Source organism: Nicotiana tabacum, chromosome 3 (genome assembly GCF_000715075.1).
Source record: "Nicotiana tabacum cultivar K326 chromosome 3, ASM71507v2, whole genome shotgun sequence".
Classification (NCBI taxonomy): domain Eukaryota; kingdom Viridiplantae; phylum Streptophyta; class Magnoliopsida; order Solanales; family Solanaceae; genus Nicotiana; species Nicotiana tabacum.
Window position 1 is genome coordinate 197,641,581 of NC_134082.1, and position 18,446 is coordinate 197,660,026.

Here is an 18,446-nt window from a genome sequence, read left to right on the forward strand (position 1 = left end):
TTCCTAGTTTGAAATCATTAGAGTTCTACCATAGGAGATGCATTTCCTCCTAAGTTCGTTTTAGTTTCGCCCATAGGAGATGCATTTCCTCCTAAGTTTGAGTTTTACCCATATGAGATGCATTTCCTCCTAAGATTGTTTTAGTTTCACCCCATAGGAGATGCATTTCCTCCTAGGTTTGTTTTAGTTTTACCCATAGGAGACGCATTTCCTCCTAAGTTTATGTTCTACCCATAGGAGACGCATTTCCTCCTAAGTCTAGTTTTACCCATAGGAGATGCATTTCCTCCTAAGATTGTTTTAGTTTCACCCGTAGGAGATGCATTTCCTCCTAAGTGGTTGTTAAAGATAAAAACAGAAAAAAACAAAAAAAAAAACAAACAAAAAAAAAGACCTAGTCTGATGAACTTTCTCCTAGGATCAAAATCTTAGTCCGACGAATTTTTCTCCTAAGATAGAGACCTAGTCTGACGAACCTTCTCCTAGGATCAAAATCTTAGTCTGGTGAATCTTTCTCCTAAGATACCAAAAAAACAAGACCTAGTCTGATGAACCTTCTCCTAGGATCAAAATCTTAGTCTGACGAATTTTCTCCTAAGATAGAGACCTAGTCTGACAAACCTTCTCCTAGGATCAAAATCTTAGTCTGATGAACCTTTCTCCTAAGATACCAAAAAACAAAATCTTAGTCTGACGAATTTTTCTCCTAAGATAGAGACCTAGTCTGATGAACCTTCTCCTAGGATCAAAATCTTAGTCTGACGAATCTTTCTCCTAAGATGCCAAAAAATAAGACCTAGTCTGATGAACCTTCTCCTAGGATCAAAATCTTAGTCCGACGAATTTTTCTCCTAAGATAGAGACCTAGTCTGACGAACCTTCTCCTAGGATCAAAATCTTAGTTTGATGAATCTTTCTCCTAAGATACCAAAAAAACAAGACCTAGTCTGATGAACCTTCTCCTAGGATCAAAATCTTAGTCTGACGAATCTTTCTCCTAAGATAGAGACCTAGTCTGATGAACCTTCTCCTAGGATCCAAATCTTAGTCTGATGAATCTTTCTCCTAAGATACCAAAAAAAAGAAAAGACCTAGTCTGATGAACTTTCTCCTAGGATCAAAATCTTAGTCTGACGAATTTTTCTCCTAAGATAGAGACCTAGTCTGATGAACCTTCTCCTAGGATCAAAATCTTAGTCTGATGAATCTTTCTCCTAAGATACCAAAAAACAAAAAGACCTAGTCTGATGAACTTTCTCCTAGGATCAAAATCTTTGTCTGACGAATTTTTCTCCTAAGATAGAGACCTAGTATGATGAACCTTCTCCTAGGATCAAAATCTTAGTCTGATGAATCTTTCTCCTAAGATAACCAAAAAAACAAAAATGACCTAGTCTGATGAACCTTCTCCTAGGATCAAAATCTTAGTCTGACGAATTTTTCTCCTAAGATAGAGACCTAGTCTGATGAATCTTCTCCTAGGATCCAAATCTTAGTCTGATGAATCTTTCTCCTAAGATACCAAAAAGAAAAGACCTAGTCTGATGAACTTTCTCCTAGGATCAAAATCTTAGTCTGATGAATCTTTCTCCTAAGATATCAAAAAAAAAAAGACCTAGTCTGACGAACCTTCTCCTAGGATCAAAATCTTAGTCTGATGAATCTTTCTCCTAAGATACCAAAAAGAAAAGACCTAGTCTGATGAACCTTCTCCTAGGATCAAAATCTTAGTCTGACGAATTTTCTCCTAAGATAGAGACCTAGTCTGACGAACCTTCTCCTAGGATCAAAATCTTAGTCTAATGAACCTTTCTCCTAAGATACCAAAAAACAAAATCTTAGTCTGATGAATTTTTCTCCTAAGATAGAGACCTAGTCTGACGAACCTTCTCCTAGGATCAAAATCTTAGTCTGATGAATCTTTCTCCTAAGATACCAAAAACAAAAAATGACCTAGTCTGACGAACCTTCTCCTAGGATCAAAATCTTGGTCCGATGAATTTTTCTCCTAAGATAGAGACCTAGTCCGATGAACCTTCTCCTAGGATCAAAATCTTAGTCCGATGAATTTTTCTCCTAAGATAGAGACCTAGTATGACGAACCTTCTCCTAGGATCCAAATCTTAGTCTGATGAATCTTTCTCCTAAGATGCTAAAAAAAACAATAAAAATAAATAAAAAAAACGTTTGAAAAAAAGTCATTTTCCTAAATCCAGGCGCCCACCTGTATAACGAGAGGAATACATTTCAGTCTTTTTCATTGCAAGTGTTGAAACCAGGCGCCCACCTGTATAACGAGAGGAATACATTTCAGTCTTTACATTTCAAGCATTGAAGTTAGGCGCCCACCTGTATAACAAGGGAATACATCCTAGTCTAATGTTTAGTTCACTCTCAGCACTGCATCAGTAGTATCAGTGGGCTACGATTTTGCTAACGACTCACATACCTTCCCAGTGCAAACTGGGTTAGGAAATTTCATTTGTGTTGTTTGTTTTGGTTGTCAGGAGCCTGCCTATAGAGCGGAGGTTGTTGTATGCCGAAGATTGAAGAAGTTAGGGGTCCGCCTGTAGAACAACGGAACATCGTTCAAGTCAAGCCGCATCCCATTGGAAGGCAGAAGGCTACGATAGAAGTCCCCAGCACTCAATCCAAGATAGAAGCAACAAGAAGCTCGCCCCAAGAATGCGAGTCAACGGTCTGAGAGGGTCAACAAAAGCTAGTCACAAAAACAAAAAAAGAAAAAAGAAAAAAAGAAAAAAAAAAGAAAAAAGAAAAAATGAATGAATCTGAAGCACGGAAGTGGAGAACGGATGTGATCTGCTCATGAACTAGCGCCTACAACTAGCAAGTGTCAAGGTTCAAATCCAAAGTCTGTATGAAGCGCCATTCAAGACTCAAGACCAAGTTTCAGAAGACTTGAAGATAGGAATCCTTGTAACTAGTAGCTGATAGGCTTAGTTAGTCTTTTTCAGTTTTCATTTTTTGTTGTAATGAAAGGACCGAGGACCGGAACCTCAACGGAACGGCACCTCGATCAGCTCTTCACCTCGGTACACTTTACCATATCTCTCATTTTCGAACTACACGTGGCCTGATTCCTGTAAAACCAAGGATATGTAGGCAGCTCAGATACCAGGGCTCGGTCACATTCCCTCCCTTTCCTTAAGTATAGTCCGTCCAAGAAATGGTCGGGTCAAAAACATGTCTAGTCGTTCTTTGTCGGAAAACTCTTCGTGTTTCCAGTCAAAGAGGGGCAGCTGCAGACACCGGATTTTTGACCCTCCCCGAGAATTTTCACGTTTTTAGCGTGAATATGTGAAATGGGGTCTAATATAGCCATTTTAACTATTTTTACTTTATTTCGTTGCAAAAAGAAAAATTACAAAATATATATATATAAATTTTAGTTTATGTATTTCTCATAAACTTGAAAAAATACAAAAATTGCACTTTATTTTTGTACTTTATATAATTTCGAAAATAAACAAAAAATATAGTTCTATTAATGTTTTGTAGTCATTTTAATTTTTGAAAAATACAAAAATATTACTTTATATTTTATCCTTACATAAAAACGAAAATTACAAAAAATAGTTTTATTAATATTTTGTAGCTATTTTAAATCTTGAAAAATATATTAAAAAATATATAGTTTTGTTTAAATACTAGTCTTATTTTTGGTAGTTATTTTGCTTACATAGGACTAGTTAAGCAACGTGTTCCTATTTCTCGGGTCCGGGCAAAAGAATAATATTCGGGTTCAAACTACCTGCTTTTAGGCCTAATTTTCGGACCTAGCCCATAATAATCCGAGTCCGCCACACGTGGGGAACACGGACGGAATCCCATACACGGGGAACCCCACCACGCGTGGGGAACACAAGCCTCGAACCCCACCACGCGTGGGGCTCATTGTCTTGGCAAAGACTATACAAAAACGGACTTGGAGAAAATTTTGAGGAGGACTATTCATTCATCTTCTCGAAACCCTACTGTCCCAAAAAACCCCAGCGAAACCACCACCAAACGACCATCGGAACCCTAGCAAAAAACCTACCCAAACCAGTCGCACCTCCTCCCTCTCCGCCTCACGACCACCACCAAACAGCCCAACTCCCTCGTCGTCTCACACAGTCAAACCACCAGCCCCCTCGTCGTCATTTTCCGGTCGACAACCACCCAACCCAGCTCCTTCCATGCGTCTAGCCCCTACAACCACCAGCAATCCACCCTTGCTGCTTCACTCGTCATCCTCCTCGCGTCACCCTTCCTCGTCTCCAGACCTCCATAGCCCTCGACCACTACTGTCGCAACCAGCTCCCCCATCGACTCCCTCACGTCCAAACACCACTACACTACTGTCGCAACCAGCTCCACCAAAACAAAAACCATCGTTGTTGCATCGTCCAGTCCTCGACCATAACCCAAAACCACCCACTCTCTCACGTCCGAGCTCCAGCCATTAACCACTGCCCAAACGACCTCTCATAATCCTTGCAAACCAGTAGCCGCATTAACCACTGCCCAAACGACCCTTCGTAATCCTTGCAAACCAGTGCTGCGTCGTCACTGTCCGTCGCACCACCAGCTCCTTCCATATCTGATCCTTCCTCACATCCAAACGACCCATTTGCTTCATATTCACGTACCAGTTGCTGCGTCGAAAATATACAGCAGCAACCAACAATCTCAGGTCGTTGCCAGACTTGGTCCGAGCTTTCTGTTTTCCGTCGAGGTCGACTTTGGTTCGTCGAGGTCCGGTACGTCGAGCTTGACGTCGAGGTTCCGTCGTTCCGTCATTGGAGAGGTTTCCGATAGTTGTCGGGACAGTTTGGTTGTTGTTCTTGCTTCAAACAGGTGCATACACATTTCCAAACTTGTTATATTTGCTTAAATGGAATGAAATGATATGGATTTCCTATGCACTGTTTGTGTATCGGATTTGTTGAATATCTCCTCCTTTGTTTCATTATTTTCAGTAGCTATTGGACATTTTGTTTCTTCATGTTTAAATTGTTGTTATCCAAATATTTGTCGTGATAGGGGTTTGCACATATTCTGAAAGGTGTTAATTACTTAGTTTGTCTTAATAGTTGTTTATACATGTGGTAGTAATGTTAAAATTTTAGTAGCAATTTTAATTCCGCAGAAAAATACCCGCTTCATCAAATGAGTTTAATTTATAACCCATGATCTCGTGAAGTAGTAGAAAACGTAGTTATTTTAGTCTTGTCCTTTTTCTAAAAGAAAAAAAAAAGAAAAAAATAAAAAAAAATAAAAATAAAAATGAGACGAGCCTCGCCAAATAAAATACAAGCTGCGGGGCCCTCTAAATGTATATATTAAATACTTAGATTCTGGGACGTGCCATTTTTAGCAAATTTCACGGCCCTACCCAAAATAATAATGCGCTAGTTGCTTTAGGCGCGCCTTCAATAATTTATTCTCCTTAAACTCGGGTGCACATTTATGTGACCCAAATCCAAATCTCAACGAAGTCGAAATGTGTCTCTAATCACGGGTACATCGATTGTGACGTGGTCGGAGATGCATTTCCATGACGTTGCAAATTCCTTAAAAAAAAACAAGAATGAGATGTGCCTCGCCGAATAAAAATACAAATTGCGGGGCCCTCAGTAAATACTTGTGTTAAAATTATCTAGAATCCAGGAGGGTCGTTTAGCGAATTTCACGGCCTTCCCAAAATAACAACACGATAGTCTCTTTAGGCGCGTGTTTAATAATCTACTTTCTTAAAACTTGGGTGTGCATTTCATGCGACCCAGATCCAAATCCCAAAACATCAAATAAAATATGTTCCAGATTGTGGGTGCATTTCATGTGACGCAGTCGAAAGACATGTTCTAAGCGATGTTCACATTCTTTTGAAATAATAACAATAAAGCGGTAAAAAGTTAAAATTGGCACATTGGTTCATAATTGTATTTAAAATCAGATAAATAAGCCGAATATGACAGTTGAGCGACCGTGCTAGAACCACGGAACTCGGGAATGCCTAACACCTTCTCCCGGGTTAACAGAATTCCTTATCCGGATTTCTGGTGCGTAGACTGTAATATGGAGTCATTCTTTTCCTCGATTCGGGATTAAAATTGGTGACTTGGGACACCCTAAATCTCCCAAGTGGCGACTCTGAAATAATTAAACGAATCCCGTTTCGATTGTCCTTTGATTGGAAAAAACTCCCTTGTGCCCTAGCGGGTGCGGAAAAAGGAGGTGTGACACAAATCTGTGACCAACTTATTGAAACTGGTGATATGTTCATTCATCGTGGTACCAGGAACATAGGTGAAGTGAAACAGTCTCTTCTTCATGTACAATTTATTTTGACTGTTTTTCTTCAAAAATTTATCCTCCAGTGCTTTCCATAATTTACTTGCAGAAGTTTCTTTTGTGTATGGATATTTCTGCTCTCTAGCAAGGTAGGATCGAATAGTACCGCAAGCAACACGGTTGATAATTCTCCAATCTTCTTCTCCAATAACATCTGGTTTCTTTTCTTCAATGGCCAGATCTAGCCCTTGTTGAAAAAAGACATCTAGAACCTCGTCTTGCCACATCCCAAAATATCCGGACCCGTCAAATATTTCGACCACAAATTTTGCATTTGACACAATTCTTGTCATAAGCGAAGATGCCAATGATGACGTATTGTTGACACTTGATGTAGATTCTTCTTGTTTATTGTCTCCCATCTTTGACACAAATATTATTTAATAGCTGACGACACAAATCAAGATTATTTCCTTTCTGGTGTGGAAGATCAGACTAAGCTGCAACCACAGAGCATACTCAGACAGAACCTTGACTCAGTTACCAAGATAAATCTTTTCTGATGTGGAAGATCAGACTATGCTGCAACCACAGAGCATACTTAGACAGTACCTTGGCTCTGATACCAATTGTTGCGGAAGCCAAATGTATATAGTGTGAATAAGTCACAACTACTATACCAAAAATTATGGCAGCCACCAAATAATAAATAAGACAATAAAGCAACAATAAAGGGAACACCAGAATTTACGAGGTTCGGCTAATTTTGCCTACTCCTCGGACACAACCAATATTTTATTTCACTCCAAAAATACAAGTGAAATAATACTAAAGAGAGAAGATACAAATGCCTTAAACAGATGAGAAGGCAAATGAGAGGTGTGTTTAAATCCTAAACATTAAGCCTTCTTTTATAGGGGAAAAGTTTCCCACCAACTCCTTAACCCACCGATGTGGGATGGAAATTTGACATAATTCAACATAATCTAATATGAGTTAAAATATAATTTTTTATATAAAATTTAATACATAAATGACTAAAGTAACTTTCATGAACTCCTAGTATTATTAGTATCAACAATTATAGTAGTTGTTATTTAATTTAATTTAGACTATAGAATTAGGCGAATTCATAAATCATACTCTTTATATATTGCTTATCGAACACTATAAATGGTTCTTCACGAAAAGATTACCCAAAATATCGATTCGTCAGTTCAAAAGTTACAATCTTTGTTTATACTTGAAGAACACTTGTAAGATTTTGGTTCCTAGCAAGCTACCTACTCAAAGAATCTTCAACAACTCTATTTCTTAGATTTTAAAGAGTTTCTCATCATGGATTATACAATTTTATTAAGCAAAATTTTGAGAAACATATAACTAAAGACCCCTTTGATTTTCGAATTTTTTTACTTTTTCTCGAAATCAGTATTTGACCATAAAAATTTTAAATTTTACTTAAAATTGAATTTCAAAATTTGAAAAACTCCAAAAAATTGATTTTCAAAATTTTCACTTCAATTCACTTACAAAAATTCAAAAACAATTCCAAATTATATTCATGTCTAAAAACAACTCTAATTTTCAAATATCATTTTCACTTGAATTTTTTTCCACTTTTTTTCCGGACAATTTTTATGTCCAAACGCCCACTAAGTGAAGCAGAAATATTGATAAAGAAATTCTTTTATTTTACGAAATTCTTTTATTACAAAAGGTGTATTCCCGTGTTCTTCTTGGATGAATTATTTTGAGTTTATTTGGTTGATTTGATGGATTTAGAATTTGCTTTTCCAACTAAGGAAGTCAAACATGTGGAACTTAGGAAAAAGTCGCAGTAATGACAAAAGCTACCCCTCCAAATTCACATCCCTACAATTTAGTCCCTTTCAATAAAGCCTCCTGAAAGAAAGTCTCGTCTTATTCCGCATACCCTGCCCAGTGCCTGTTCATACCCCATTATTTATTATTCCAAATCCGGAATGGGGTCATATATAACTTTTATTATGAGAAAAAATCTAAATGTCTCCGTCGTTATATTTTGAGTCCAAATATATCTTTATCGTTATATTCAGAGGCGTATTTAGAATTTAGATTCTATGGATTCAATATTTAAATTTTTAATGCTGAACATATTATATTTTTAAAGTTATGGGTTCAGACCTATTATATGTTGCAATTTATTGAGTTTTTGACCTAAATTTATACTCCGCGTCGAAAGTACTGGGTTCAGATGAACCCAAAACTATAACACTACATACGCCTCTGGTTATACTATTGGTTTAAATATACCCCTTTTCCATTAAGTTGATCCAAAATGTACATCCAATCCTACGTGTGACTGACATTTGATGAGGTGGATGCCACATGGCTTGCCACATCAGCGCCCCTAACCTATTTTACCCCTCCCTTCTATTTTTTTTCTACCACTAAATTTTATTCCTCTCCATTACTATTGCCATTATTATCGCTACCACAAAAAATATTGTATTCCAAATTTTAATCTTTTATACATAGATTAGGGGCGCTGAGGTGGATGACACCTCATCAAATATCAATGTTACATAGGATTGGATGTCCACCTTGGACAAATTTAACAAAAGAGAAGTATATTTGAACTAATAGTATTACGATAACAATATATTTAGACCCAAAATATAACGAAGGGTGTGTAAGTATTTTCTGATAGTATAAAAGGTATATTTGACTCTTTGCTGTTCCAAATCCTACGTCCGTAATGAAATGGTACATAAGCAATAAGCCTCTCTGAGGGGTATTTTCGTCCACTAAAAAGGTCTTCCCTTTAAAGTAATCTCCCTTGCAAAGATGTTGCTTGCCGGTTGACTGCCTACTTCATACCAAACTTTTCACTCTCAATTTTTTAAAGAGATCCTTTCCAATCATGACAGAAATAAAATAAGAAACTAATACTGTATCAAATTACTCCGTTACCTCGCAAAGAAGAAAGTAAATACTAAAAATAGCAAAGCTAAAATATAAGAATGAATGCATCTAAAGTTTTATGCGAATTGGACCATTCATTTCTTAATTTTAAAAATAAATTACATATCTAGAAATTATATCAAAAGTGTCATAAATCATACAAAAGTATTATTGATTTTAAATTTGTGTTCTAAAAATGTTAAGAGCTTAAATGAGCCATATACGTACGACTTGTTTGGATGATTGTTATGTATCATTTTATTTTGTAATGTATCATATAATATTGTATTGTATCGTTTTAAAAATGTATACAATGTTTAGATATAAATTGTTTTCCCTTGTTTCATGATGTCATGCACCAACAATATGAAAAATAAACTTGGAATATTAGAAAGAAACAATAAAGTACAAGGTAGAATTATTATATGAAAAGGTAGAGTCAAGGATAAAATAAGATTATTTAATAATATGGAAGGGCAAGAATGATAGAAAAAAATAAGAACAATACCACCACACCAAATCAGTCGTTCCATATAGTGTCATTTTTTGTCGTTACATAATGACGGATTTAGCGATACAATACAATAAAAATTTACGTAACAATCAAAACAAATATTATATTTAAAGTAACAATACGATTCAATACAACAAGTAACAATAATCCAAACAAGCCATAATGAACCTGGATTGGTATTTAATTAATATCCCGTTTGGCCAAGCTGCAAAAATCAGTTTATTTTGAGAAGCGTTTTTTTTCAAAAGTGCTTTTCTCAAACGTACTTTTGGTGAGAAGCAATTTGTGTTTGGCTAATTAGTTTGAAAAGTACTTCTGAGCAGCAATTAGTGTTTGACCTAGCTTTAAAAAACTGCTTCTAAGTGTATTTTTTTCAAAAGTGCTTTTGGAGAGAAACTACTTTTTCTGTTTCTCATCAAAAATATTTTTTTTTTCCTTCCAAAAGTTTGGCCAAATACCTCCCAAAAATGTATTTTTGGCAAAAAAAAAAAAAAGCTTGGCCAAAGGTAATTTCTTAATTAAAGCTACTAGGAGTATTATTTTTTAAAAAATTTCGCCGACAGCTATAGATACACACTATAAGTGGAGTCAATACATATAAAATTCTCTCTCTTCATTACTCGGAGGAGAGCTTGGATTCAGGGAGAGCTCTTCTAACGATGGTGACACCTACTACCACTAGTGCCAATGTTATTTCCATGTCTCTCTTTCTCCATGCTTTTCCTTCTTAGCTTTGTTTCTGTACAACCCCTTTTAATTCTTGTCACACACTAAGCTAACAAGGTAGAAAAATGAAGAGAAATACGTGTAAGCAAGACACCATTTCCCACACTTTGCTACTGGTGGTGATCGTGGCAGTGTTTTTTAACTCATCTCTTGTTGTTGTTGTTGAAGCAAACACTGATCCTAATGATTGTGAGTTTTCTCACCTTTTCCCTTTTGCACCTCACTGATTTAAAATCTTGGATCCATCTCTAGAGTCTAGAGTACGATTGTTGAGCTTGGGCTTAGCTTTTGTTTTGGTAGTCTTGAAGCTTTTTTCTTTTCCCACTTGAATGTGTGATTAGGAGCTCGGTTGTTCTTTTTTTTGATTTGCACCGGGTGTCCGAGTCTCTTCGAGCCCCGACTATTCCCGGGGGTGCACAGGCCCTCGGAAAGGAGTTTCCCGCAGGTGCACTACGGTTAATTCAGGTTTTACCCAGTCCGATGGCCCTCAGAAATTGTTTGCACCCAGTGAGGAGCTCGGTTGTTCTGATTGTTTGATGTTTGAATGCCTGATTTGGTTAATATTGTAATGTATTTGCTTGTTCATTTTCTGGGATTCCTTTTTTCCCCCTTTTTATTGGGTTTCTGAGTCAATGCAAGTCAAAGAATGAGGCTTTACTATGAAAATGTTCAGTCTTTATGCTTTTACTACTATAAATAAAATGAATCATCTGTTTAACTTGGAGAGCTTTTGAGATTGTGATCTAATAACGCATGCTATTGATGTTTAAATTGTTTGATTTGAATGCAGAATTTGTTAATTTGGTACTATGGTTTCTTCCCCATTCTGAGTATTTTTCTTCTTTTTAGCAAGTTCCAGAGCCAATGCTAGTTAAGATTGAGGCTTTACTGCATAAATATTGAATCTTGTTGGAGAGATTTTCTGGCTATGTTCATTGCCTGACTCTTGTAATCTGCAGTGCAAGCTCTTCAGGTCTTGTATAGTTCGTTGAATAGTCCTTCACAACTCACTAATTGGAAGTCTAATGGTGGTGATCCCTGTAACGAGTCTTGGAAAGGAATCACTTGTCAGGGAACTTCTGTTGTTTCAATGTAAGTTTGTATACCGTTAACCTAGTGCACGTCTTTGTACATTTTAGTTATGATTTAATTGATAGTCATAATATTCGGTTCTTTCTGTCACAGTCAAATTCCTGATTTGGGACTCAATGGAACGTTGGGATACATGCTCAATGGTCTTACCTCGTTAAAGAACTTGTAAGCACTTTTTCTTTTAAGGGGCAAAGGGTAGTTTAGAGGACCTACTATCGCAATAAAATTGAACTTCTGCACTTTGTTGTCTTTTAGGGATATGAGTGGCAACAACATTCATGATACTATTCCATATCAGCTTCCGCCCAATCTCACCAGCCTGTAATGTTTGCTCCTTATAAAGTGTTTGGTTTGCTTGAGAACTTTTCTGTTTATGATTGACTCACTGACAACATAATAATTGTCAATGCAGGAATTTTGCAAAGAACAATATAAGTGGCAACATTCCTTATTCTATTGCTGGCATGGTTACACTTAATTATCTGTGAGTGGGCAGACTTGCGACGTACTTTCCCAAAACAAAATTAGCATTTGCTTGGTCTTCGCTTTATTCTTTCGTTGATCATTTTAGGCAACATTTTTCAAAATAGCTAACTCAGCAGTTCATTTTTTAGGAATCTTAGCCGTAATTCACTCTCTCAAACAATTGGAGATGTGTTCACCAATCACTCCGACCTGGCAACCTTGTAAGTATTCTACTAATCTTTACTTAATTGATGTTTTCTGGTTGATTCCTCCTTTCTTTTCTATTCTTCTTACTTCTTCTGCCTTCTTTATTTTTATATTTTTCTGAAAGAGCTCATACATTTCCTGTTCCAGTTCAAGTCCAGTTACTAGGTTGAATTCATTATAAAATGGCGACTCCAACCTGCAGTTTCTGGCCCTTCATTTTTTTTGATTTGCCTACAATGGACAGACATGAGTGCTTCGAGACGTAGATAACACATGCTAAATATAGGATTTAATCATGTATAGATGTCTTTTAGATTCGCTAATTTTAATGAACGATGATTTGCGAACTCCAACCTTTTATTTTCTTTCATACACTTTTTATGTGAAAATCATTTTGATTGTAATAGGATTGGCGTCCTTCTCCTCTTTGAAGCTTTAATTGCTTTTCGTTTTCATTTATTGGATCTTTCAGAATCCAATTCAAGGAAACAGTGTAATTTGCAGTAGCGCTCCGTACCCTGCTGAGCTTTCTGGCTATGTTGATTCCTCATGGCTTTCAGAACATTCGTTTCACTAGTTTTAATCTTTCACTGATTTGCTGCTACTGCAGGGATTTGTCTTCGAATAACTTTTCTGGAGATCTCCCTCCTTCATTCAGTTTGTTGACAAATCTTTCCACACTGTAAGAAAAATAATTTTCTACTCATAGGATTTACTGTTCCTTTATTTGACTTACACATGATATTGAAATTTCTGGCAGCCATCTGCAAAACAATCAGCTCAGTGGTACTCTCAATATCCTGGTTGGTTTACCTTTGACTAATTTGTAAGTCTCAACACTTTATTTGTAAATTAATGGGCCTGGCTAGTTTGATTCAATGTTAATAGAGATTTTTATGGGAAAAAAAACCTTTCTGCAGAAATGTTGCAAAGAATCAATTTAATGGATGGATCCCAAATGAACTCCTATCTATCCCTAACTTCGTGTAAGTGGCTTCACATCTTATATATTTTTACATGGTTTAGACTGTTACAGTTTCAAGGGATGTGACATAACGTCTAACATGACAGATATGATGGAAATTCTTTTGCAAATAGTCCAGCTCCTCCTCCACCACCATACACTCCACCTCCTCCTGGCAGATCTCGCAACAACCGTAACCGCTCTCCTCCTCGTTCACGTACAAGACCAGGTTCTAATCCAGAAAATGGGGATAAAAAGAAGGGATTGACAACTGGAGCTATCATTGGCATAGTTATTGGATCTTCTCTAGCAGTTCTTTTTGCTCTGGTAGCACTTGTATTTTGCTTCCGGAGGGGCAAGGGCAAGGAAATTGCTGCTAGACCCTCTCCAAGTCCAGGAAGTCTTCCAGTTACAGATATAGGTTTGTTCTATTAACTTTTTTCCTCCTGACTCATTATTGTGATTGGTGCTAATACCCTCAGATGACAAACCGCTGTATTGTGATGTGTTATCTTCATTTGGAAATTGGCACTAGCTTGGTTCGTTTCTCATATATTCTGCTTAATCTTAGTGAATATGGAGGTACAAGAGCAAAGGGCAAAGCCTGCGGCTGCTGTAGCTGACTTGAAGCCCCCACCTACAGAGAAGGTGACAGTTGAAAGGATACAAGGGAAGAATGGATCTGTAAGGAGAGTGAAGTCCCCGATAACTGCAACTTCTTATACTGTTGCTGCTCTGCAAACATCAACAAACAGCTTCAGTCAAGAAAATCTCATCGGTGAAGGATCTCTCGGGCGTGTTTATAGGGCAGAGTTTCCTAATGGGAAGGTAATTTGAGATGTTTACATTCAATTGTTATACCATGTCACTTCTTACCTTTGGTACTTATGTGGGATGTGCATTCGAAAATATTTAAAGCTGAACAACATTAAATAAATTTAATCTGTCACTCAAGGACATCCTCATTTTGATGCTTAGAGAATTTGCATACTTGTGAGTTGGATATTGTTCATCGGATCCTCAAGGACATCAAGACAGGTATATATAGATCTTGGCCACTCCATCCATCACCATAGGGTTTTGGGTGGTTGCTAAGATGCTTTGACATGGTATCGAGCCATTATACGTGGGGGAGATTGTTGTGTTATATAAATGTTATCTTACTCAAAAAAAAGAAAGGATTGTTGTGTTATATAATCTCCCACCTCAGGTGAATGAGGGGGCATCCAAAGCAGTATATGAATATCTTGGCCTACCATATCCATTGCCTTAAGATTTGGGTGGAATCCTTAGATTCTTTCACAATATTCTTTGTGGCAAACTTTACAAGGGTAAATATTTGATCTGTGTATTACTAAAGCTAAGTAGAACTTAGCACACTTCTTGATGCTCTGCTGCATGGGAGTTAAAATATTAGGTCTTCTTGCTAGTAAGTAATCTGTTTAGTGATTCTCTTTACTGAGATTATGTCCTTGATACTCTTTGATTCCCCTTGCCTGTTAGATCTCTTACAAAGTTGATTGCTCACACGTGCCAATTGTTCACTCCTCTGTTGGGTCACATCTTTGCTTTTGTCCGTCTTCTTGTGTTGATGGGTGTAATAATATGGTTACTTTGATGGTCATCTCACTTCTCTTCTCAGCCAGAAATAATTATGATGTTCTAACCTTGTCCTTCGGTTATATGATGTAGTCTTAAGCAAAAACGTTCTTAGAAGTTTCAGAGTTCAACTTACTATATCTTACAAAGTTGATTGCCCACACGTGCCAATTGTTCACTCCTCTGTTGGGTCACATCTTTGCTTTTGTCTATCTTCTTGTGTTGATGGGTGTAATAATATGGTCACTTCATCTCACTTCTCTTTTCAGCCAGAAATAATTATGATGTTCTAACCTTGTCCGTCGGTTATATGATGTAGTCATAAGCAAAAACGTTCGTAGAAGTTTTAGAGTTCGACTTACTATATATATCTTCTACTTTTTGGTTATTATAGGGTGTGCTGCTGGCTATTTCTTTTTAATGAACCAATTATGTCAATTATTTCTCTGCTCCCAACTTGATGCCAACTGTTCAAATAAATGATTTGATATTTGATGTGTCAATAACATTATTGATAGGGAAACTATTATTTTGCATTCATGTAGCTTCTACAAAAGGTGCTAACTGAAACTGTCAATGGTCATATGAACTAACAACTGTCTATACCAGATAATGGCCATCAAAAAGATCGATAGTGCAGCATTGTCGCTGCAGGAGGAAGATAACTTTCTTGAAGCTGTCTCAAATATGTCAAGGCTGAGACACCAAAACATAGTTGCATTGATAGGATACTGTGCCGAGCATGGGCAGCGTCTTCTGGTTTATGACCATGTCGCAAATGGTAGCCTGCATGATATGCTGCACTTTGCTGATGAGAGGAGCACATTGCTTACTTGGAATGCCCGGGTTAGAGTAGCACTTGGCACTGCTCGAGCTTTAGAGTATGTAGAAGTTGTATAGTATTTTACCTGTCTCAGCCCTTTGCTTGTTGGGTTGGCTTAAAATTTAAACCTTGTATTTTCAGGTATTTGCATGAAGTTTGTCTACCTTCTGTTGTACACAGAAATTTCAAATCCGCAAATATTTTACTAGACGAAGAACTCAATCCTCATTTATCAGATTGTGGGTTAGCAGCTTTGAATCCAAACACAGAACGCCCGGTGAGTTTGTAAAGCAAATTGTCTGTAATCTACATTATTATTGTCGTTTTGTCTGGCACAACAAGGTTCTTTATAATGTTGGGTGGTACATATAATGTTTATGACATGATGCCAATCAATTTACCAGTTGAAATACTCTAGTAAGAGCAAATATTGTTAAGCAGCTGTTTCTTGGTACAGCTTTACAAGACTAGTCATGAATTGGAGATTCTGATTGTGACAGCTTAGTTTTGTTTTTGTTCTTCTAGAGCAATGTTAGGTGCTTCAACACGATCATTATCAATGTGCACAACCTTTAGTGAAGACCCCTTTTCCCCGGCCTAGAAAATCCTTTTAGTTGTGTCAATAGTTTTTGGAAAAGAAAGAATCTCCTTATGCAGAAGTTCCTTTGAAGGAAAGCTCATGCTTCAAAAGGCTAACTGATTATGGTAAAACTTATTGGCTAAAGTTGTAATTTCCTCTTAATGTTGACAGGTTTCATCCACACAGATGGTTGGTTCATTTGGTTATAGTGCTCCGGAATTTGCTTTATCTGGAATATATACTGTAAAAAGTGATGTATACAGTTTTGGTGTGGTAATGTTGGAGTTGCTGACAGGAAGGAAGCCGCTTGATAGGTAAACTTGATCATGCAGACATTGGTAGTTGACTTACTCTGATGAATTTTATTAATGACCTGATTTTTTTGTTAATAAATCATTTAGTTCAAGAATGAGATCGGAACAGTCACTTGTGAGATGGGCTACGCCTCAACTCCATGATATAGATGCCTTATCAAAAATGGTTGATCCTGCACTAAATGGCATGTATCCTGCAAAGTCTTTGTCCCGATTTGCTGATATTATTGCACTTTGTGTTCAGGTGAGCTTTTATATGCACAATCTTTCATTTAGAGTATACGCATTTGTTTATCTATCTGTAGGAAGCTTAAAAGATGAAAGGACTCCCATATATCTTTGATGGAAGGGAAAGTCAATCATAGGGAATTTACATACTCAAGGACCAATCGCTTCAGCAAATAAATGACCTTCTTGCATTTAATGCCTGTGAGTCTTGGTATGGCGGGAGCGCCCAAATGGTTAATAAAGTTTGGGAACTTCAAAAGCAAAGTTCTTGCACACCACGGTCGAAAGTTACTTTTAGTTAAGCTTTTCGTGATCTAAGGCGCCTTCGAGATCAGCCAACTCATGAAGGAAGATTTGATGGACTCAACCAAAATATAATGAATACTTGCTCATTGATATACCTGAAGTGAATTACTTGTAATAATTTGAATGTGACCTTTTTCTTCCTGGTAGTAACCTTTTGACATCCGGTCAACTATTTCTTGTACAGCCTGAACCTGAGTTTCGACCCCCAATGTCTGAAGTTGTGCAAGCGCTGGTCCGGTTAATGCAAAGGGCAAGTGTGGTCAAAAGACGATCCAGTGATGAATCAGCTTTCACATACAAGACTCCAGATCATGAGACGGTTGACATGCCATAATATAAACTTACATGATGAAGCAGCCTTTGCAATTTTGTAAGTAACTTCTGCAAAGGTCAAGAGTAACTATGGCGGATAAAACTCGGAGGTGTCAATACCAGACACATTAAAAATGTAATTATTTTTCACATCTTTCCAATTTTTTTATTTTAAAAAAAGCTTCTTTCCATCCCAATTTGAGGTACATAATTCACTGACAATGTCCTTCAGAGTGTATTTACAGTCATCGTTGGGATAATGGATATATGTCAAGATCATCACTGTCAATAAGAATACTGCAACAAATTATCATTCTATGTTGTTTATATTACAATTTTTCCAGCAGTACTCTAGGCTTGCCTGCCGGCTATGGTTGATCATTGGTTTCTCATTAGGATTTGCTTCATTTGTTCCAAGTTTATGGTAAACAGCGCATACATATTGCCTTTTTTTTTTGGGATCTTTCTTTCATTTTTCCAGTCACTAAATTGGTCGATCCAGGCGAGCTAAGTTTTTTAAACAAGAGTAGGAGTCCACATCTGCAAACGTGTTTCTTTCCTCTGAGGCAGCCGGTGCACTAAGCTCCTGTTATGTGTGGGTTCGGGGAAGAGCCGGATCATAAGGGTCTATTGTACACCGTCTTACCCTGCATTACTGCAAGAAACTGTTTCTACAGTTCGAACCTGTGACCTCCTGGTCATATGGCAACAACTTTACCAGTTACGCCAAGGCTCTCTTGCGTAAAAGAATGCCAAGAATTATGCTGGAGGTGCCAATGACGTTCATCTTTATTGTTTAACTAGTGCATTAGGAAGGCACTTTAGGGCGTGGCTTTAGCGATCAAAAACCATGAAGATCAAGGTTTAACACTCAGAAAAAGGCAAAAGAAAAAGTTAGAATGATTTTTTCTAATTATTAGATAATTGTGCTAGTGGAAAATAATAAGTACAGTAAAAAGTAATTAAGGTGCGTCTTTGGTGCGCGCAAGCCTGAATAATATCATTATTAAAGAAAAACAAACAGTGCATTAGAAAGCCAAATGCATGACCATTTGGAGAGTAACAACAACAAC

At 37.1% G+C, this 18,446-nt stretch overlaps 1 protein-coding gene across 1 annotated transcript; it reads left to right on the forward strand.

Annotated features, from left to right (window-relative positions):
- Positions 1–10,332: 10,332 nt before the first annotated feature.
- Positions 10,333–17,689, forward strand: LOC107824173 (protein STRUBBELIG-RECEPTOR FAMILY 8-like). Its single transcript, XM_016650913.2, has 16 exons — positions 10,333–10,672; positions 11,443–11,575; positions 11,669–11,740; positions 11,831–11,896; positions 11,988–12,059; positions 12,190–12,261; positions 12,858–12,929; positions 13,008–13,073; positions 13,168–13,233; positions 13,319–13,632; positions 13,783–14,039; positions 15,420–15,691; positions 15,775–15,910; positions 16,385–16,527; positions 16,615–16,771; positions 17,246–17,689. Exons 1-16 carry the CDS (start codon positions 10,549–10,551, stop codon positions 17,393–17,395), a joined length of 2,172 nt encoding a protein of 723 aa, XP_016506399.2. The 5' UTR covers positions 10,333–10,548; the 3' UTR covers positions 17,396–17,689.
- The last annotated feature ends 757 nt before the right edge of the window (positions 17,690–18,446 follow it).